The sequence below is a fragment of the Penicillium canescens genome, assembly GCF_028828765.1.
Source record: "Penicillium canescens strain IBT 15451 chromosome Unknown utg000003l_segment0_segment0, whole genome shotgun sequence".
NCBI lineage: Eukaryota > Fungi > Ascomycota > Eurotiomycetes > Eurotiales > Aspergillaceae > Penicillium > Penicillium canescens.
Genome location: NW_026703965.1, coordinates 3950093 through 3971652, shown reverse-complemented (window position 1 = coordinate 3971652; position 21560 = coordinate 3950093). Strand labels below are relative to the sequence as shown.

Sequence of the window (21560 nt, the reverse complement as noted above, 5' to 3'; positions counted from 1 at the left end):
GCCGTGGACATTCAAAAACATCCACGGCTACCCGGACAGTTACGCAACGTTACATAATCTTGACATCAACAGTGCGAACTGAAACAAGTTAAACAACAAAGCACGAACCAAGTCTGCTTGCTATATTTTGCTTGCCGAAGATCCCGGGATTATCATCGGAACGGCATTTTTGATTCAACCATCAATGATGAACACTCAGCGGCCAAACCCACTCTCCTCGCCATCCCTCCAAAACGCACGTCCAAATTTCAGGATGTCACCGGGAGACGTTGGAATATTAAAATCAACTATTCTCCCATCATTCGGCCTCTATTCAAGCCTTTCCCTAGGAACATACATCGCAGCCAAGGCAACTGACAGAGTCGAACTCAAAGACTGGCTGTGGCCCTCGGCCCAAGTCATCAATGCCTGGTGGAGCGCCATCGGCCAGCCAATGTACGAACAAGGAATCTCGTTTAACGCATGCTGGGATGGTCTGTCGTGGACCGAGAAGGTACTTTTGAGCTGTGTAACTATCTGGGGCACTAGGCTGTTCGGTCGCATCGCATTGCGGTCTCTCTCCCGCGGGAAAGATGATGCTCGATATGATGCTATCAAGAAGGAGCCTGGCTTCTGGAGAACCGCTTTTTTGAAGGTCTTTTTGCCTGAGACTGTTGTTTTGAGTGTGATTTCGCTTCCTTTTACCGCTCCTTTCCACATGAGTGGTAGTAATATCTCGTTGGGGGAGAATACGATTAACGTTGTTCGTGCTCTGGGCGTTGGACTTTTCGGTGCTGGGTTTGCGATGGAAGTTATGGCCGATACGCAACTTGGACTGCATCGCAAGGAACGAACTGATTTGTGTCGGCATGGGGTTTGGAGTCTTGTGCGGCACCCAAAGTGAGTTTCATTCAATCAAGCGACCACTTACATTGGCTAGCATGTGCTGACACATTTTCAGCTATTTGGGAGACACATTGGTTCACTTCTCCTATGCTTTGTTGAATATTGCCGGCCATTTCAACCCTGTGGTTTTGCTTGGTCCACTCTCGAACTACTTGTTCCTACGCTTTGTTGGTGGCGACAAGCAGACCGAAGCCAGCCAGGAAGAGCGCTACAAGACCCAGGATGTTCACAAGTATGAGCAGCTGCAACAATGGCAAAAGGAGAAGAACAGTTTCTGGCCTTCTCTGAGAGACCTGATTAATCCATGGGCGTTAACTGTTGCAGGCTGTGGTTTTATTGCTGTGGTGGTCGAGGAAGGGATGAGAGCTAACAGCGTAGTGTGATAGATGAGTGGCGCTATCGATCCCACCAAAAGTAATGATATTTGTGGTTATATAGTTAGATATGACAGGTCAATCGAACTGCAGTACAGGACACACGGCCTGAGTTGGGATGATGTCGATCCATATTGATGCTGTCATTATATAACTTAACTCATGATGTACCACTGATAGCACCATCTGTATATTCTGTGAAGAGCAGCAACGTACTGGCATTATCTCGTCAAGCCATGAACAACAAGCTCCAAGAACTGTTATTGCCAAAGCGCACTGGCCTGTAGGAGAGATCAGCGGGCCAAGATACTTCGAGCCATTTAATCGAGGACACATACCTGCTATCTATCTGATAGTAATCCAAAAGCTTAAGGAAGGTCTATGCTTTGGGTCTATTGCATTATGCTAGTGTGTGATAGGCAAGGAGCTACCTAGACTGCCCAGCCGTAACACCACGAAGTTTGCTTGCTTGTTTTGCTACTTTTCGCCTAGTGTTATGTCACCGAATCGCCCACTTGAATATGAAATACGAAGAATTTTCATTGTCATATTCGTTCTTTCTGTTATCGAACGGGCTCGATGTCTAGACACGGAACAACAGGTTTATGGTCTAATATCCCCTGCCCCGGTTGTATGCATTGACTAAAGCCTCACCCCTCTTCAACCGTCCCAGGTTCAACACCACAATATCAAGAGAACGGGGTAAGTATTCGCTTCCCAGACTGCTGATATGAGGACTGATCTGCACATTTGGCGCATCCCAGAGGGGATCATCCTCAGGCAGAGGTTCAGGATCAGTAACATCGAGAGCTGCACCGCCAAGCACACCAGACTTCAAGGCATCGATCAGCGCCTTCTGATCAATGACCTTACCACGTGAGATATTGGTAACATATGGCTTGGTAGAATGGTGGTGGCAGTTGTCAGAAAGAATAGTAAACTCTTCAGATCCAAGGAGATGAGTCGTTTCCGGAGTCAGCGGGAGCGAAACGACTAGATGGTCCAGTCCGAGGGCTAAGAAAGCCCGGATAGATTCTCGGTCTGTGCCGTGGTGCCATGAGACCGGAATCGAGCCAGCTGGGTCGCCTGTTCCAGGGACGATGTAGTGAGTGTCGCGACGGGATTCTTCTGTTGGTCTCGGGGAGGCAGTGTGCGCGTGCACAGTCATACCCAGAGCGGTAGAGACACGGGCGACTGGGGGTGTTAGTGAGCGGTTCTCTATGTATTCCGTCTTCAAGATTGAGACCTACTCTGTCTACCGATAGAGCCATATCCAAGAATGCCAACCTTCTTACCGACCTGGTCGTGCATGCCGCGCATATACTGGGTTTTACTATCCCATCGATGCCCTTTCTGCGCCTCATATGTCTGGACATACTTCCGGGAAGACACCAGCCAGTTCATTACGGTCCATTCCGCGATTGGAGGCCCGTGGATACCAGAGCTAGTGGTAATGGGGATGTTACTCTCCCGTAGAATGGGGTGCTGCATGAGATGGTCCAGGCCAGCAGAGAATGTGTGGATCAGTTTCAGGCTATATATAGCGGGTTAGTATATTGAATTTGTGACACTGCCTGTTGCAAATATAATACTAACTTTGTCGCATCCTTGAGATCTGGCAGATCCGTGAAAGTGACCAGGATGGTGGCGCTGTGGTACAACTCTGCATGCAAAATGTTACTATGGACTTTTGACGAGGAAAACCTCAACTAATAGCCCTCAGGCTAATAATCACTTACCTAGCGGCACAGGAACACCTGGCTGTGACTGGTAAATGGTGACCTCGGCACCGGTGAACTTGTGGCGGAATTCCTCTTGCAGCGATTCCGGCATATGCTGATAGAAAATAATGAGCACATGCTCAGATGGCAAAGGTGCGTCTCCCATGATGTCTCCTTGATTGTGGAAGAATATGCAAAATATCAAGGTCTGAGTACATGTATGTCAAAGCTGTCAACGGCAGGGCGCGGTCCCTTTTTTTCCTTATCAGTTTCCCCACCTCGGCATTTGTAATAGAGGGGAAGTCTCAGAACCGCGAAGAGTTGCAGACTGAAGAAGATATACAGTTCTACCTGGGATGTTCAAAAACATTTTAGATCAGTTTGCCAAAATTGCGTCGTATGGCGACACTCTCTTGAAATATGGTCTCAGCGGAAGGTGGCGGAAAGTGGGATGAGCAAACCCCTCAATCAGATTCCAGGTACATAATTGGTACAAACCCCAATATTAGTATCAGAATGTCTAGAGATGAGGTTTCGTCTTCGCAGTCATCATCAGACTCCTGCGAGTCTCGTCAGGAACGTAACCTGAGGCACCAATCTTCGCCCCACTTCATGCATGTATAGCTGGAGATAGACTTAGCTGGTAAGGATTTTCGTCGTCATAATAGTATGTGAATACCTTATTATACTGAAAGACATTGTGCAGTATTCGGGAGACTGGATGTGACTTCATATTCCGTCTCGAAAAGATCTCGGAGCATGCCAATCCTGCCTTCGGAGAGATTTATAGTGTTGGATTAACTGTAGCAATTAGTTGAAGTTATTATATTCAAAATTAAAACAGATCTCGCATGCGGCGATCCGTCATTCAAATCTATATGTTTACGATATCAAAATTAAATACAATCAAGCAGAAAACATACGTTGAGTCTCTTAAAATCGCACGTCAAACCCTAGCAGTAAGAGAAACCGTAGCCAGAGATATCATTAAAGTGGCCAATGGTTGGAACACAGCCACTTGTTTCGTTAACCCCAAGAGGCTCCGCGTGTAGAGACTCTAACTCATCCCAAGCCTTGGCATATTTCAATCCTTTGAGCCTTTCGCTTTCAACAACTTGGCCGATTGCTGGACTGTCCATACCTTCATTGCTTTTGGTAAGGGGATCTTTGATGTTTATTTGAGGACTCTGGTTCTTGGAGCAAACATCTCCCATCTTACCATTTCCTCCCAATAGACCAGAAGCTCTCAGAAGGCGCTCCGGTGCCACGGTAAACCTGCCCTTTTTGAATACGTATTTGGAGACCGACGTGGCATATACCACGGGGCGCGCTGCGCTGGCACCGTTACCCTCACCACCAGTACCATCGCACTTTCCACAAATGTGTCCCTCCGACAAGATATCAGTGACCAGATATTTGTTTTTAACACTTCCTTTCTGAACAAAATGGGTCACAATGTAGAGCCACTTCTTGTCCCATGTGAGAATCCGTGACCATACTTCGTACTGCTGGAAGATCCGGATTTCCTTCTTGAAGCTTGTGGTGACAGAACCGATTATGGCAGCCATAATTCCTGTTTTACCCTCAGCGGTGAGCTCTTTTTCCACAACAGAAACTCCGCCGTAGCAAAGGTTTGACAGCAGATGAGAGCGGCTTGCATCCAGATCTGTAAAATAAGTGCTATTTGATTTGTGCAGGTTGTAGTCCGCTTCGAGCATTGGCGTGTATGTTGTCGTTATACATGGAAGGAAAACCAATGGCAAAGAATTTTTTCCGTGGTGGACTGACGCCACCTGGTGGCTGCTTTTCTTTCTGAAGGCGCTTTGTATGATTGGGCGGAAAATTCGATACTTGAAGCATGTTATATTAGCATATATTGGAAGATAGAGGAAGACAATTGCCGTTATCTGCGTCTTGTCCGCATTCGAAGAAATGCTTACATGAAAGACCAGTGGCAAATTCTTGAAATTGACCACAAGGAAGATTGTGAGCAGGAATTTCCAAAAATCAAATGTAAGAGTCCAAGTCCAAAACCATTCAATCATTTTGATAGAAGTCATGTCTTTAAAGGGTAAGGGATGGAATTGAAGGAACAGGTCTTGGGGCAATGGCAGAGAGTCACAGCACAAGTTACATGCGATTTAAATAAACGAAGTTAGTATTGAAACGACAAAAAGATACTTCTAAGTACAGTTAATTGTTCCGAAAAACTTGGATAGTGTAATCTAAGAAGTTGACTCTCCGCGTTAGGCCATCGGGAAGCCGAGGCAAGCTCGGTTTTCGGAATCGCATTCTTCGCGAATTCCAATGTTGCCCAGGTGGTGATTCTATTTAGTCATGTCCGCCGTCTTGCCCAGGTACATTTAGTCACGGGCTTCCGGATTTCTTTGCTCCAATAGTCTGTCTTCGAATTTTCAATCTTGGCCCAATCCGCTTCAATAGAGCCACAGCCACGATGACAACTACCAACGAAGAGACATTTGGCAATTTATCATTTTCAGTGATGCACACAAGCCCAAATGGCTCAGCTGTCACTTATAGAATCACCTCCATTGCCACCTCGGTCTAAAATCCTCAATGCTCAACGTCAATAAATCCTGACAAAGTTTTAAGAAAAAGCATAACCGAATGCTTGTCCGTTGTAAGGACGATTGTTGGCATTGGATGTTATAATATGGCTAAGCCTCCTCTGCTAAATTATCCCGTAGCGATTGACTAATCTAAACTCTGCTAGCTTTCGTAAACAAGGTATTATAGAATCATCAATATCGTTATCCCTCAGCTGTCAGATCAAATTTATCTTTAGTACCTTTCACCATGTAAGTTTGGTTAGCTTGGAGGAAACATACCGCAACTGAAACACATTGTAGAAGCTGGATCTCTTCAGTATGGTAGAAGACGGTCTCAACTGACTATATATAGCAGGTCAAAATACCAGACCCTGACGGCCGTTTAGATTTCTGGAAAACAAGTATTGTATGATATAAGCGCCAAGGGAACAACTGTGCTGTTTGCGTGGCAGAGCATCAACAATCCCGACCAAATACCGTTTGATGAATCCCCCATGAACGCTAACAATGCCGATTTTGTATACTATATTATGATCACAGAATACAAGCGGTGGAATGACGCATTTAACGAAGCGCTGGGTCAAGCTATCATAAAGGTTCCTTTGAAGACTCAACATTCCCAAACGCGTTTTTAAAGCTCGCTCTACGATCTCCGTTTGGAACATAGTTGACTATAAGATGCATCGAATGATAAAATCCAAGTCAATCGCTATAAATGGAATTAAGGTGAGTGAGGAATGTATTGCCACAAGAAAGGCGGAGCCCTTAATATGGGGGGTTGGTTGTCCCTTCGCAGGACGTTCCGTACACTACAACAATGTGCTTGAGAACTGGAGACAGCTTGGATCCAGTCTAGGGTGGAACTCTGCTCTTGAATTCTTTAGAAAAATCTCTACAATTCCTCATTTGAATTCCCGTCCCTTGCCTATCCCAATCTTCCCGTTGCGAACCTTTTTCGATCCGCTCTCATCAAGCTTTAATTGTGATACGCCGAGCTTCCAGCCCGCCACGAGATAGCGGAAATGTCTGGCGAGCAAGTCAAGCCAATCACATCGCTCTTACCCTAGACCGCTCGGCACGAAGCTGGGGCCTCAACTCGAACACAATTCAGGGGTTGATCTATCTGGTGGAACTCCTCCCCGAGGGGTTGAAGGGTAGGCCCGTGCTTGTGGACTTTCGTTACGCCAGGGGCTTCAACACCATGAACCAAAACAACTAATTTCTGATTCTGACACCGGGACAAGCAGCGCAGTGCAGTAGATCAGCAACCCATACAGTCTGCAATCAGGGTGCGGCGGAGTTCTCATCCCATGCAATAGGTTTCACCTGACTTGCTAAGTCGATGTCCGATCTGCAAAGTGACAATCTCGTTTCCGTTACTGGATCCTGAGTTTTGCACCTGTCATGCAGCCAGTGACAAATGGGCATCTCTTCCGTTGAACACCCGGAAAGTGGACATGGCCATGGAGTAGGGTCTCCGTCATTAGCGCTTCTCGGAGGATTTTTCACATACCGTGGAGCAAACTGCAGACTCTTTTCCAGCGATCGGCGTTCTGTTCACACCCCGATCATGATCGTGGTGTATGATTCCTCAATACCGCAAGCCTAGCCCCACCGTTCTTGACTGTCTCTTGTGAGCGCGGCGTGCAGATCTCCACCAATTTTAAGCCACATTCGGGCCAAGACAGGTCTAGTTCGAGTCTGGGAGGCACTTCCAGCTGGCCGATGCCGCTAAGTTTTACGCTGCATGCGCCGGTCGCCATGCGTCCAACCTGTCATGATTCAGATTGGTCTCATTGCACCGGCTATTCGCCAACCCTGCATGTTTCTCTTCCGGGCATTCCCCTATGTGGAATATTATCATGCACATCCTCACTCGACATCGACTGAATGCAGGGTTAGCTTTGCTCTAGGTCTCGGAGGACTGCTGCACTAATCTTGGCTGCATCTGCAAGGTGGATATTGCGCAAAAGCAGCCTGACGGTATTGGGGGTCCCTCGTGTGTTTACAAATATGAGCATTTCCCCATCTGTTGTGCGCAAAGCGCTCTTCTCATTACCCCGCCCTTCCCAAGTCTCTCTATACCCACAAACATGTCGCAGAAGAAGCCCAACCGCGGACTCTTACACCGGATCGTTGAGGCAGCCTTAGATCGCGAGGAGGCGGGCTACCCACCCATGGCTGCACACGCAGCAGCAGCTTTGGGTTCCCAGAATGGTGGATATGGACAAGATATTCCAGGAGGCCCACCAAAGCGAGTGGCAACAACACAGTTGGAATCTCTCATTCCAACCAACGACAAGCTCCTCGTCTTCCGCGCCTTAACCGGCATCGACAGCGTCCCCGCGCTCACACAACAGGGACATCTCCTCCGCAGTGCGCCGAACATCGGTATCTATACCCGCGTCATCACCAATGAAACTAAGGCACAGCGCGCCTACAAAATCTTTAACTTCCTCATCAACACCTGCCTCGGAATTCAAGTCGTCGTTGCCGCCGCAGTGACTGCGCTCGGCGCAGCTAGCGGCCCACACTCTGCCGTCACCGCGTTCGGCGCCATCAACACAATCATGGCCGGTGTCTTAACCTACCTCCGCGGCTCCGGTCTGCCAGATCGTCTGAAGCACTACCAGAATCAATGGAAGAATATCCGCGAGTACATCGAGCAACGTGAACGCGAGTTCTGCTTGGTCAGCTGCGATCTAGACGTACAAGAAGAAGTCTTCATCGTCGAAAGCATGTACCAAAGCGTCAAATCAGAAATGGAAACGACAAAGAGCACCGACAGCAAGACACAGCAACCTGACGATCCACGCATCCGCCGCTCCGTCTTGCCACCTTCACATGATCAGTCCTACAGGGGATCTGCGACGCCAGGACGCGCTGACACGACGCTGACTTACGACCCATCTCGCCAGAGGCAACATACCGAGTCTGGGCCAGTCAGTCCAATCGCCACTCCAGAGGCGGCGCTGGAGAAGGAGAAGCAGTGACCATCTATCTGAGCATCCCGTCATTGGCTTGAGGGCACCAGAACCTTGAATCCTCACCGTTTGGCATGTGCCCTTCTTGCATTGTGAACAAAGTTTTCTTCTACAATTTTAGTCATCGCTTGGGGACCCAGTGTCAATACTTGTTTGAAATATATACCCCCCGCGAGCGTAACTGGGAGCGTTCAAAACGTCACGGTCTATGGATATAATGTTGGCCGTTTAGTCCCTATTAATGTCTACAATGTCAAACATTTAATTACGTGCCAGTTTACGCACACATCAAATCGATGTTTCTTATCAAAATATGTGAACAATAATCTATTCATCCTAAAATTGGTGCTAAATGTCTCTAGTACAATTTTTGCGATTAGCTAGGTTTCTCGAAAGCGGAATAAGTTCGTTTAATAGCAGACAGAAAAGATGTACTGGCCTTTGAAACATGTGTAGAGTATGGATAGTCTCTTGAATGTGCCTAAAACATGAGATGGCTCTGTAGACCCGCAATTCCGCCACCACAAATCTTCAAACCAGACACATATTCAGCAACAATTACCCCAACCTACAAACACCAAAATGCCTCTAGAAGTGATCCCCGCAACTCCAGCCGACGGGGCCGAGCTCACCGAGATCTTCTACGCAGCCTTCGTGGGCGACTTCAATAGGACCATGTTCCCGCATAGGGGTCGGCACGAATAACGAATATATTCGTATTCGTTACGAATATTCGCAATTCGCATTCGTATTCGCAGACATTTTGCACGACGAATGCGAATGCGAATAAATTTTCTATTCGCCGCGAATATTCGCAAGTTCGGTCACGTGGCAAAAGAATAACTAGTGAGCAGTCACAGCCCAAGTGACAAGACTTCACTTGATGTTCCGTGCCTTGCGAACAATGATCCACAGAGGCTTTATACTACTATATCCTTCGAAGCAAAGCAGCGGCTGGTTGGGAATACCAGCAAGACGCTCTAGGATTTTTCACTGGGTGTTCTCTGAACTATATATATCTCTCAACAGCATCACTTTCCGCATTGTCTCACCTTTTAGAGAATGTCGACGTACCCCTAACAGATCCCTACCACGGCTAAACAACCTCTCTACTGCGACTTCAGCCGCCGGAATGGCAAGGTAATCCCTGGCTGCAGCTGCCATCCGCGGATACTCATCCTTGTGCGTCCTCCACCAGCCAAATAACCAATCTTCATCCTTTGTTACAGATTCATCAACAGTCACCACACCTTCCTCAAAGTAGCGGTCAATATCTGAACGCTGGATCACTTGTGGTTGCAGCTTCTGCAGAACACGAGCCTCCAGACTTTGCCGCTTGTTGTCCTGATTAATCTGTGACGTTGATTGCTCCAGTGATGATTTCGATGGGTATTGCTCATGCAAGGTATCCTTGATGGATCGAATAACCTTTGGCGCCGTCACCTGCCCAAGCTCCTTATCCAATAAGAGGGTTTTGAAGCGTGGGTCAAGGACAAGAGCTATATAATAAGCATCTTGGGCGTCCATCAGTTCATAATATTTCTTGTATTTCTTCATCCCCGCGGAGATGGCGGAGGTAATGTCAGAGCTAAGCCCCGAAAAGTCGCCTTGTGCAGAAGCTGCATCTTCGAGCATGTCATTCAGTTCGTAATAGATGGGAATGGCTAAGCTGATCTGGGATTTCCGCCGGGAAACCAGTTGAGTGAACTCATCGAACTTGGAGAGGATCATTTCGAGCTGTTGCAGCTGCAACCAGTCGTCAGCTGAAAATGGCGGAAACTGGTTCTGATGCTCTATCCACATCCGGATCTGTGCTTTGGCTTGCAAGGCTCCCTGGACCATACGGTATGTGGAGTTCCAGCGGGTTTCCACGTCATACTCGATGAACTTGTCGTTCAAGCCATTTGCTTGGCAAGTCACTTTCCACTGCTGTCGTCGTTGAGGTGTCCTCAATATCCAGAGAGTCATGATCCGAATCCGGGCCAACGCAGACTGCCGTCCGATTTTCTTATTTCCCTGTAAGAGATCACAGGCTTCAATGGCAGACTTGTGATCTCCAGATTTCATCCTCGAGAGGATGTCGCGGACAATGAGATTGAGGACATGTGCAAGACACCGGATGTAGCTGTCAATACCTTGAAATCGGAGACGTCCTTTATCGGGCAATTTGGAATCCTCCGAGTTGTACTTTTCCAACAGGTGAAAATACAGCTCAGACACCAGCGTTTCATTATTCGACGCATTATCAGCTGTGATTGTGAGCAGCTTCTCCTCAATCCGAAGCTCGACAAGCATCTTCTGCAGAGTCTCCGCCATATTTTCTCCACTGTGGGATCCAGCAAGTTCGCTGAACTCCAGGACTCGTTCTTGATATTTGAAGTCGGTGGACACCCAGTGACCGATAACTCCCAGAATGGCTTTATGGTTCTTGCTTGTCCAGACATCCAAGGAAAGCGCAATTGTGGAGCATGTCCGTGCTAGTTCATCGATCAACTGGATCCGACAGCGATCAAAATCTGCGTCAATGCGGCGGGCAACTGTTCGAGAAGAGAAAGGAAGAGGAGCGTCCGGCAAGTCCTTGAATATCTGTTGGAACGCAGGGGACTCAATTGCCGTAAATGCCACATCATCTGTCACAACCCATCGAAGTATGTTCTGTTCCAACAGGGCTCTAGTATCATGCTCGGCTCGGGACTGGAATATTGAAGCAATTGAGAGCTGTTTCGTCTCGCTGGAACCCTCGCCCAGGTCCTCTGGACCGGACTTTTCGAAAATGTTGTGTTTGGCTAGGTGCGTCTTCATGTTGGTCGTAGATGTTGCCCTTGCCGAATCTGTGGTTTTCCAGCCACAATGAATGCATTGAATCTCTCGATCCTCAAGCAGCTGTCGGCTTCGCCTGGGCCGCCATTGCTTGCCCGGAAGAGGACTAACTCGAAATTGATTCCAAAGCCATTGATTCAGTGGCTTAATGCGGGCTTTTCTGTGCGATTTGTATGGCCGTATGGCCTCTGTAAAGCATCTAGAGCCCCCTGGTGGAACAGATTCCGAAGGAGTAGGTAGATTGAGATGCAGCTGGCTGGCGGAGTCTTCAGGACCAATCGATTCTAAGCGACCAGGTGGCGAATCCAGTCGGGGTTTCTTTCTGATATGATCTTCAATATCGTCTTCGTCACTTCCACCATTTAAGAAGTGGTAGTCTATTCTCTGAGACCGTTGGGGGCGTGGTGGCAATTCGACAGATGAGCTGCCGGAGCCATCATAGTTTGAAGCTTGCAATTCAGCACCAGACATTCTGAGCTCTATTTCCGTCATCGAAACACGTCCTTGAAATAAACTTGTCAGATTCGGACGCGACTTGTCACTTGGATAAACAAACTGCACGTGATATACTTTTTCCTATTGGGTGGGAGTTGGTTTTGGTGACGGGGCAATATTTGTACGAATATTCGTACGAATATTGGCCTTGCGAATACGAATATTCGTAGAGGTCTGTGATCTACGAATGCGAATGCGAATATCTCAAAATGTTACGAATATGTATTCGTGCCGACCCCTATTCCCGCACACCCCCGACGTAACCGCCTGGTGGGAACAAAATTTTCACGACACCATCAAGCGCTCACTCGCAGCCGAGACCAGCGAAGTCATCTTAAAAGTCGTAGACTCGGATCAAGGCGCGATTGTCGCGTTCGCGAAATGGAAGTGTCCCACGTCTGCAGATCGCGATCGGCATGAACGTGAGGAACCTGTGGTTTGGGCCCCTAGTTGTGATGGGGAACTATGCGATCGTTTCTTTTCTGGTATGGAGGAACTGCATGGGAAGTGGATGGGGGATAGGCCGCACTATTGTATGTTTCTGTTTGCTTTTTTAACTTTCCTTTTTTTTCCTCGTGCTTTTGCTCCTGGGTTTATCTGGTGGCTTCGACTATTGGTTTCTTCTGCTTTGTTTTGCACGCGACCATTGGTGTCTAAACGGCTCTGCTAATTTGTGACGTATAGATCTTGACATGCTGGCTGTTCATCCATCTCATCAGGGCCGTGGGCTGGCATCGAAGCTATTGAAATGGGGCCTTGCGCATGCTGATGAAGAGGGAGTAGAGGTCTATTTGTCTTCATCGCCGGAGGGCAAGCCCGTGTATGAGAAGTATGGATTCCAGGGCTTGGAGTCATTTTCGCCATTCCCTGGTTATGTGCAAGTGTGTATGTTGCGGCCGGTAAAGGGGCAATGAAGATCGGAAATTTATGCATAAATCTCATTTCTTTTTCTTTAGCAAGGGGCTATCCACAACTAATGCATACACCGATCTTCTCAATAATTCATTTAGACCTCATCTACGCAGAATTGCAGTTGCCTGCGTCTCAACCGGTAATGCGAACCACGTACCAGCCATTGCAATCCAAATAGCACCACAGAAGAGTCCCATAATTCCGAGGCAAAAGCCTCGCACGGTAGTTAGGACAACTTCTACGGTATAGAGGGTGAAAGTCACCATACCCGCAATGGGAAGAAAGCTTATAACACACTCAAATGCAAGAGCAGCGAGGAGCTTGAAAATACCCCTCAGGACTGCAATGCCTGCTCCAGTACGCTTACGTCCTAGACCATTGACTTTGATGAGCGTTGCGCTACAAGTGGGCCTGAATACTACAGAGTGCGATATACAAGTATCGACTGTGAAGTACAGACCTCGTGGCTGTAGTGGCGTTGACTTTTGGTACACCCATTGTCGCGAGATACCTGACAACATTAACTGCGATGAAGCACGAAGTTCAACCCAATGCATTCCACAGTAAGCCGGAGCAGCAGCTCCACTAACCTTCAAAGAAGAGAGTGCATGCGAACGGGACCTTGTTCGCAACCATGTCTCAGGGGCATCGATTGTAGTCAACCTGTGCGAACGATGCCTCATTGAACTTTGCCTATGAAGTAGATTGATCCGCTCTGCTGGGTGTCGAGAAATACATCCTTAGAATATTTTAACATAGAGCAGCAAGGTCTATCAAACCAAGTGTGTGCTCTTTGTCAGTCCACAAGAGACATGCTTCTCACATTGAGCAACTTCAATTGATTGCTTGCGACCCCAGACTTCATTACTCCAGTTCGATATCACGGAGAAGCTGTGAGTCACGCCTCAACCCACGTCTCTAGCACAACAACACAGCCGAAAAGAGCATAAATAGCACAATGACCAAACTTTTCATGTGAGATCAAACCACCAAGCTCAAGAAGCCTACCTCTGACAGCCCATAACACCGGCGCCACCAGCTATATTGGCGGCGACTCACTAGCCACGCTCGTTAGCAAGCACCCAGACTTCTCCTATGCAGCTATAGTCCGCACAAACGAGAAGGCTGAACAGGTCAAAGCCCAGTAATCAAACGTCCGCATCGTTCTGGGAGACCTTGACGACTCTGCCCTGTACCATATTAAAGTATCTCTAATTTATGAGCACGAATTTCTCGATAACTATTGAGCTGTATATACTCCGAAGTAAAAGGGGATATTTCAGATCATATAATTATTTCTTCCTAAAATCTGAGCTTCACCGGGTTAATTAGGCCTTAGGAGTCTAGCGACGAGAAGAACCTGGAGCTAGGAGTACGACCCAACCTTTCCTCCTATAGTTGAGGGAACCCTTAACCTAGAGTCTGCCAGGCTTCAGGTACCTCCGTGGGGTAGGACCAAAGCTACGGAAGCTAACAAGAAACCAGGGAATGCATTGACTTCAAGATATTACATCCTAAAACATGTGAATCAAAAGAAGGAATTGCCGTTCATCACGGCTACAACTCAAGGGAGCCTGCGATCAAGGTGCCTCATGAACCCCGGGTTTGTATGTTATTATGGCTTCTTTGAAGCCACTTGTTTTCCTGTCGTCGCATTTCGATACCAATTAACTGCAGGATCAGAAAGGCATTCTCCAATAGTGACGGCTTTGTATCCTTTGGCCTGAATTTGGTGTATAATATATTCTGTGAGATTAGCGGTCTGGTATTCAGTATCATGGCCGTAAACGATGTGACTGCAAGTTGATGGTTTGCAGTCCTGAAATGCATTTTCGACAATGTTCTTTGAGTTCTGAATACGCTCTGGAGATTTGTTCTTCAGATCCTGGGTATAAAGATTCCAATATATCTGGAAATCGAGGATTAGATTTAGGAACAATCATACCAGTGGCGATCATAACAAGAATGGGGGAATTTACAATGTGATACCCTAACTTAGCAATGTCCTCCGTGCAGTTACTCTTCGAAGTGCAATCTCCATATGGAGGACGCATGTACGTCGGAAAGAATCCAAAGAGATTTCGGAAAGCCATCTCGTTCTTGACCATTTCCTGCACACGCTCTTCGTGAGAGAGACTCGACAGGTCTTCATGGCTCCACGTGTGGCTCCCTAGCTGGTGACCATCGGCATGCATCCGTCGTACAACTTTAGCGAATTCTGCACTTTGGTTGTCAAACTCGTACTTTCCTCGGGCAACGTTCGTCAAGAAAAAGGTGGCCGTCACGTTACTCTTTTTCAGGATATCTAGGAGAAGAGAAGTGTAATTGGAGGGTCCGTCATCAAAGGTTAGTGCAACTGTTCCTGGAACGGTGCAGTTATGGATTCCAGCGCCTCCATAAGCAACATTTCCGAATTTTGGACGAGGCGTTGTGAAGGTAGTAGTGCCGTTTGGGATTTTGTTCGCATCACAGGCAGATCCATATTGGAATTGACATTGAGGAGAGTCACAATAGTGGCGACCCTTTCCACAATGGCCCTAGAAGTATAAATGTTAGGCAATTGCGTATAGTCATATTGTAGACTTGGGGTGATAAAAAGGAAACGCGATTATATCTAAAGGAAACGAACGTACATCCTCAGAGCAACAGAAGCCGTCTGGGCACGATATCCGAGAGTTCTGAACACCACAGAGTCGCACCGGGCCTTTCCGCATTTCGAGTCTTGCGGAACTAGCAATATTATTTTCAAAAGCGTACGCACCATTTGTGATTAGATGCATAAGGATGGCAACTAGTGAATGGGAAATGGTAATGTCGAAAAACATATTGGGAGGTGTCGGTTCTGAAAATGTATTGGAAAGGCTGTTTTCACAAATACCTTCACGGTTAAGCATCTGTAAGATATAATGTGGCTAGCAGTCACCCATCCGGGGTTTGCTATATACACTGCAAGGTCTGATATGTGGCCAGACGAAAATATCAGAGTCGTATTGCATGACATCCTTTCTGGCAACTTGGTCAAAGGGTAGGTCTAGACTCACAAAACCTTGTATTTGTACTCACATTGTTGGTAATCTGCTCACGTAGGGTCGATCAGTCACCTAGAACTACAAGGAATCTGCTGCACATGATTGAAACGTTCATATGACCTCTTATTTTCTGAGTCTAGATCGCAGTATGCCTCGCAATTAAGGTTGAAATGACGATGGCAATATCCCTAGGACACCATTTCTCATGACACTTCAGTCTTCCGACCAGTATTGATTAAGATCAAGCTTAGTCTATACAGATTAGAGTTTACTTTATTCGTATGACTTCGTATGGCTGTAGCCCCCGCCAAGAACTAGACCTTCACATTTCCCATGGGACTAAAAAGAACTCCAAAGCAAAGATGCTTGGTAAACACAATAAATTACTGTTAATTTACAGCCGGTTTAGGCACTACGGTGAACTATTTCACTAAAATTGTACGATCAAAATAAAGCGGTGGTTGTTTTTACAGTCACAGGTACGAAGGTGTTTAGCGTGGCAAGTAATACAGTCATATAATCATAATTATATATTTCCAAAAGGGAAGAGGGAGTGGTCAGACCCAAAGGGGTGTGGTGCGATAAGTGGGTGTGGTTGTAACAGAGCCCTATATTTATCTTATGGACCAAAATTACAAGCCTATTTGTACCAGGGTTATATCATAATTTGCTTTACTTAAAAGTTTATGTAAGATGTGAGCGGCAAGTCTAGCAAGAAATAAGGGTCCATTCGTCCGAAGACATTCAATTAGAGAAGAGAAGGAGGGAGAGGCGAGCTAATGACAACAACAAAACTACTAACTGGCCAACCACAATCCTCCTCACTCACCGCCGTCGCTGTTGTGCCACTCCTAAGGTCTGCGGCACAATCAACTACCCTCAAGTAAAGTATCGTATTTACTATGGGTTTTGTGGTGTCTCACTCCTTATCATGTACGTTATTATTAGTCTGAGTATTCTGAATTTATGAAAATATAAAGAATCAAGTTATGAATCATTAAAATGTGAAGTGAAACGAATTTGAAGTTTTTGCCTTTCATTGAAACACAAATACCCAAAAACAGCCCAAAGCCGCCCAAATTATGTTTGTCTTGAATTTCTCTGTTTGTACTATTTACATTCCCATGGACAGTCATGCCTACTCCCGTTGGCAATCCGATGGCGGGACTTCCACGGGATGTATAGGCCATGGGACCCTGAAACCTTATCGGATCCCCACTTCGATGGCCAGGGTAGGTCACAGTCGGCTCCCGTACCCAACGGAGACATGGCTTGATACGAAAGTCTTACATAGTGTTATTGTCCCGGAAGTGACACCCGGAGTATAATTTTTTTTCCTGCCTCACTTTCATAGTGATGATGTTTGGTCTATGCCCTAGCGGAGCGCGATTGATACTACAATATGCAGTCGTCACCCAGTGTTCTAGGACCCCCGAGCCTTGGGACGTTGCGTTTGTGCTTTCATTTTACTGATAATATTGGATTTTACGGTATCATAACTACGCTCTTGATAAGATCGAGCATCCCTAAATCTGGGTATTAATTAAACATCATGACGGGGCTGATATGACTGTACACAAAAATAATTTACATTTAAAATTTCCCCCGAAGCAAATCGCGAGGAATACTTCACAATAGCAGAGCTTCCCGGAATGCTGCATTCAGAGGCTTCAGAATCTCAGGGCCTTTCTGCACTTAAGAACCCCCAAAACTATGTGCAGGCACTGTCTCGAAGACGCTGTTCTCCACGAAGTTTTCCCTATACTTCGCACCATAATAGTACTCGTCGGCACTTTATCGAAAATGCAGCAGTTGACTGTGATATGGTCTCAACAGGTTGCCTTTGCGACGTTGAATTTAATGCTTCTCCTCTTCCGTCAATGGGTGAGATGATTCTCCCAGCCCATGGAGGTCAGTCCAAGAGCCCCGTGGTAGCCGTCATCGGGACCGGGTACATTGGATTTCAGCTTGTTACAATATTTGGCCAGAAGTATAAAACCATTGCCTTCGACATTCGCGAAGATCGCATCAAGGACATTGCCTCCCTGGTAGGGAGAGAGCCCAATATTATCTGCTCAACGGACGCTGCCCAGCTGGTGAACGCCACCCACTTTCTGGTTGCCGTGCCTACTGGCCTCTCGTATGGGGGTAAGGAGGTTGATATTTCCCCGCTCCACGCAGCCCTTGATACGGTTGGACGATATGCGCAGAGAGAAGCCACTGTTGTGATAGAAAGTTCGGTTGCCGTTGGGATGACGAGAAAGCTCCTAGGACCCCTCCTAGTTACGAAGGCACTTAAGGGAGGCATGTCCCCCGAGGTGAGTAACAATCCCCCGAACAAGCATTCTTCCCTGGGCAAGAATACTAAGCCAACGGTATCAGCGAGTGGACCCGGGACGAACCGATCCACCATCCCAGGGGATCCCAAAGGTCATATCCGGCCTTGACGATATTTCCCCTGGATCTTTGGCCAGCATCGAGTCACTCTATAGCAGCATCTTCGCAAATTTGGTCAATGTATCAACTCCTGAAGTCGCAGAGATGACTAAGCTGTACGAGAACTGCCAACGGATGGTCTGCATTGCCTACGCTAACGAAATGGCTGACGCTTGTGCTGTCCATAACATTGACCCATTTGAGGTGTCCTCTGCTGCGGCAACAAAACCGTTCGGCTATTGTCCTATTGTTCCAGGTATTGGTGCCGGAGGAAGTTGTATTCCTATCAATCCTTATTACCTTTTCCTTAATGGAAAATTTCCTTTGTTAAAAGCTGCCACCGAGAACACATGGAATCGACCACGTGTAATCGCGGACCAAATCATGGACTCTTATTGGGAGTCGCGCCCGGAACGGAACGGCTTCTCACGCCTGAACCCCAGTATACTCGTTGTCGGAGTCGCTTTCAAGCCTGGCCAGTCTTCGATTACCTTTTCGCCCGGAGTAGCCCTGATCCAGCACATTATGACGCATTGGAAAGCAAATGTCACATTTGCAGACCCCCTTGTCCAATCGATCCCTGTCCCCAATGTGACTCGGTTGGATGAGTCCAAGGAGTGGCATAAGCAGCGATTGGAGCAGTTCGACATGATTATCGTCGCAATGAAACAGGACAACTTAGATTGTGCCCTCCTTGGTGACTTAGAGGGGGTCCGCCTGATCATGTGTTGTGCGTAATAATTATTTCCCTCGCGATATCATACGTGATTATGGGCCCCAGCTTCTTGTTTTATATTATGATTGATTAAAAGGCTGCATTCACAGATTGACATTGATGAAGTACGACATGGGGAGAAAACGTGGAGATGTGAAGTATACACCCGGAAATAACTTTACATGAATTTGTTAAAGGGGTTGAAATAGTTTGAATACCACTGCTCTTCTTGCCAAAGAAAACCATGATTACCGGCATATACAAAGGAGAACCTTTAAACAGAAAGGTGTTCTAGATGTGGAACGGAGCACAAAGGGCCCCTATATTTAAGAGGCCTAGTAATGCAGGATTCTATACCAAAGATCAAGTTATACCCCCATTTTAACTACGTACACAGGCCCTAACTGCATTGCAGTAATTGTTATAATATGGGACATTGTAACCCCTTGTATCCTAATTAAATTAGCAACAAGTGCTTTATTATTTAGAATTGCAAATTTCGGGGCTCAAAAGCAGGTCAGATCATCAAGTAGCGGCTCGCTTACCAGTTCCGTTATTAGCGTGTTGCAGCTTTTCATTAGAACAGCTCCGGTAATTGAACCATAAGTACCTTACCAGGGTAGAGTTTAAGGTCAATTATATAGGGCATCATACTTAATTTGAGTTGGTCATGGCCTAAGTTAGTGGCAAGTCAGACAGGAGAAGCAAAGGCAGACCATATTGCCTAGGAGTGAGTATAGTAACCTAGTTTCATATTAGAGGTTAGGGCCTACATAAACCTCAACTACAAATGATTATTTTACTAATGTTTCTGGATCCCAGCCAGCAAATTAACCCATTGCTCTGTAGATTACCTCGCTATGCACCTGATATAGTTAATTTGTTGAAAGCAGTGGAACATTTTGGGCTTAGGTCATACTAAAATGCAAAGCAATTTCAAAACTTGAAACCGCAAGGTCACATCTTATTACTAAATACCTACTTATACAACTAATACTAATAAGTTACATACAATATCAAAATTTTAAGGGCAAATGAAAATGTACATGCTATACTAAGCTCTAATCCTAATTTTTAGTTAGAGACTGAGATAACGTAAAGTAAATTCAAGTAATTCGCTTGCCAATTTGTTGTTAGGTTCAATTTGGTCCGCAGTGCAATTTTTCACTTTTGTTCGTGATAGCGCTCGGTACGAAGTCACGAGTTCAAATACTTATATCCGGTTGCCACCAAGCTCCGCGGAGGGTCCGCATCAAATGTCCCTGTCCAATAGAACAGACCTGCTATTTTATGGTCCTTCACATACTTTGCCTTCATTTGGACCGTTTCGGGGTTATCATAAGTGACGAAACCACCGTCGCCTCCGACACAAAATGCTGCGCATCGTTCCATATCAATATTTTCCTGAGTTCCTGGTCTTGGAAGGTCCTTATATTCGAAGATCCCATCCTCGCCTCCATGTCCTGTGAATGGTTGACCAGTTCCAGTTACTCCCAGGAAAGAGCGCCCATATACAGGGATACCGATCAGGGTCTTCCCTGATGAGACACCGTGGGCTTGTAGATAGTCGACTCCGTTCTCGACAGACCGTCTAGCAAAGGCGTTAGGCGGATTTGGCGGGCTCGTTAGCTGAGCCTGATGGCCAGAGAGCTCCGTCCAGCTGCCTGCGAAATCATAGGTCATCAGGTTTATGAAGTCGCAATGCTGTGAGGTTGCACGAAGATCGATGTTACTCAGACACCATTCTCCCACTGGTAATGCTGAGGTCAATAGGAACCGGGGTGAGGGAAGGTATTCCCGTAGGGTGGACAACAGCTTCACGTAGTCCTCTCCCTGCTTGGGGTTGGACGGATGCTCCCAATCAACTAATGAATGCATTCTATTCAGCTTATATTCCCTTGCGGTTGATAGACATATTTGGAATTGGCATTCGGGCTGAGACGTTGTGACATACCATCAATGCCGTCGAAACCATATCTTTCAACTACTTGTCTCGAAGTTGATGCGAATGTGCGTCGGGACGCTTCTTGTGCTGCGAACGCAGGGAAGGTCGAGCTGCCACTGCTGCCGCCGACAGATAGGATAATTTTCAGGTGAGGGTTCTCCTTCTTCAGCTTCTTAAAGGCGTTGAGGCAACCGCTTTCCCCGTTCACCCTGATCTGAGTATCCGCATGTTCATCCAGGAACTAGAGTTTAAATTTAGCCTTTTCAGACTTAGAAGCCAGCGGATTTCGGTCTTACATAGATTGTTCCATCCTCGTGAGCTCTATGTAACAAAAGCAATTAACAAAATTGGCCAACGGCGAGTGTTGCATAACGTACCTTAAAAACGCATAGAAAACATGTGATATGATTCTCAGGTTTAGAGAAGATGGTAGCTGCCCGCGATAGACCCGCCAGCTGGGGTAGTAGGCGGCGTTGATATATTCGAACCTGCTCGAACTGCCGTCCCGCCGAAGTCGATCCTTCAGGTAGGAGAGAAATTGAGGTCGGTGGTGAAGGGACGAATGCGACATATTCAGTTACTACTTGACGAAGACCAATATAGAGATCTCACATTCAGCAAACGGATGCGGGAGCTGGGCTGGGTTCCATGCAATACTTCTTTCATTCATAGTT

At 46.7% G+C, this 21560-nt stretch overlaps 8 protein-coding genes across 8 annotated transcripts; 4 read left to right on the top strand and 4 right to left on the bottom strand.

Annotated features, from left to right (window-relative positions):
* Nucleotides 1–253: 253 nt before the first annotated feature.
* N7446_004950 (DUF1295 domain protein) lies at nucleotides 254–1268 on the top strand (the record flags this gene model as incomplete). The annotated part of the gene is made up of 2 exons (XM_058513698.1): nucleotides 254–879; nucleotides 941–1268. 2 exons carry the CDS (start codon nucleotides 254–256, stop codon nucleotides 1266–1268), a joined length of 954 nt encoding a protein of 317 aa, XP_058375027.1.
* Nucleotides 1269–1801: 533 nt separating this feature from the next.
* N7446_004949 (D-isomer specific 2-hydroxyacid dehydrogenase family protein) lies at nucleotides 1802–3328 on the bottom strand. Its single transcript, XM_058513697.1, has 4 exons — nucleotides 2999–3328; nucleotides 2856–2922; nucleotides 2510–2793; nucleotides 1802–2453 (listed from the first exon to the last, which is right to left on the bottom strand). Exons 1-4 carry the CDS (start codon nucleotides 3144–3146, stop codon nucleotides 1870–1872), a joined length of 1083 nt encoding a protein of 360 aa, XP_058375026.1. The 5' UTR covers nucleotides 3147–3328; the 3' UTR covers nucleotides 1802–1869.
* Nucleotides 3329–3933: 605 nt separating this feature from the next.
* N7446_004948 (uncharacterized protein) lies at nucleotides 3934–4698 on the bottom strand (the record flags this gene model as incomplete). The annotated part of the gene is made up of 1 exon (XM_058513696.1): nucleotides 3934–4698. One exon carries the CDS (start codon nucleotides 4696–4698, stop codon nucleotides 3934–3936), a length of 765 nt encoding a protein of 254 aa, XP_058375025.1.
* A 2945-nt stretch (nucleotides 4699–7643) lies between these two features.
* N7446_004947 (uncharacterized protein) lies at nucleotides 7644–8543 on the top strand (the record flags this gene model as incomplete). The annotated part of the gene is made up of 1 exon (XM_058513695.1): nucleotides 7644–8543. One exon carries the CDS (start codon nucleotides 7644–7646, stop codon nucleotides 8541–8543), a length of 900 nt encoding a protein of 299 aa, XP_058375024.1.
* Nucleotides 8544–12165: 3622 nt separating this feature from the next.
* Nucleotides 12166–12763, top strand: N7446_004946 (GNAT family N-acetyltransferase; the record flags this gene model as incomplete). Its single annotated transcript, XM_058513694.1, has 2 exons — nucleotides 12166–12382; nucleotides 12534–12763. Coding segments are annotated over 2 exons (447 nt in total), but the record flags the coding sequence as incomplete, so codon positions are not given.
* Nucleotides 12764–14376: 1613 nt separating this feature from the next.
* N7446_004945 (uncharacterized protein) lies at nucleotides 14377–15586 on the bottom strand (the record flags this gene model as incomplete). The annotated part of the gene is made up of 3 exons (XM_058513693.1): nucleotides 14377–14670; nucleotides 14741–15298; nucleotides 15395–15586. The coding sequence occupies 3 exons, from the start codon at nucleotides 15584–15586 to the stop codon at nucleotides 14377–14379; spliced, it is 1044 nt and encodes a 347-aa protein (XP_058375022.1).
* A 2084-nt stretch (nucleotides 15587–17670) lies between these two features.
* On the top strand, nucleotides 17671–18964 carry N7446_004944 (nucleotide sugar dehydrogenase; the record flags this gene model as incomplete). Its single annotated transcript, XM_058513692.1, has 2 exons — nucleotides 17671–18108; nucleotides 18173–18964. 2 exons carry the CDS (start codon nucleotides 17671–17673, stop codon nucleotides 18962–18964), a joined length of 1230 nt encoding a protein of 409 aa, XP_058375021.1.
* Nucleotides 18965–20138: 1174 nt separating this feature from the next.
* Nucleotides 20139–21457, bottom strand: N7446_004943 (glycoside hydrolase family 18 protein; the record flags this gene model as incomplete). The annotated part of the gene is made up of 4 exons (XM_058513691.1): nucleotides 20139–20806; nucleotides 20896–21127; nucleotides 21183–21207; nucleotides 21264–21457. The coding sequence occupies 4 exons, from the start codon at nucleotides 21455–21457 to the stop codon at nucleotides 20139–20141; spliced, it is 1119 nt and encodes a 372-aa protein (XP_058375020.1).
* Between the last annotated feature and the right edge of the window lie 103 nt (nucleotides 21458–21560).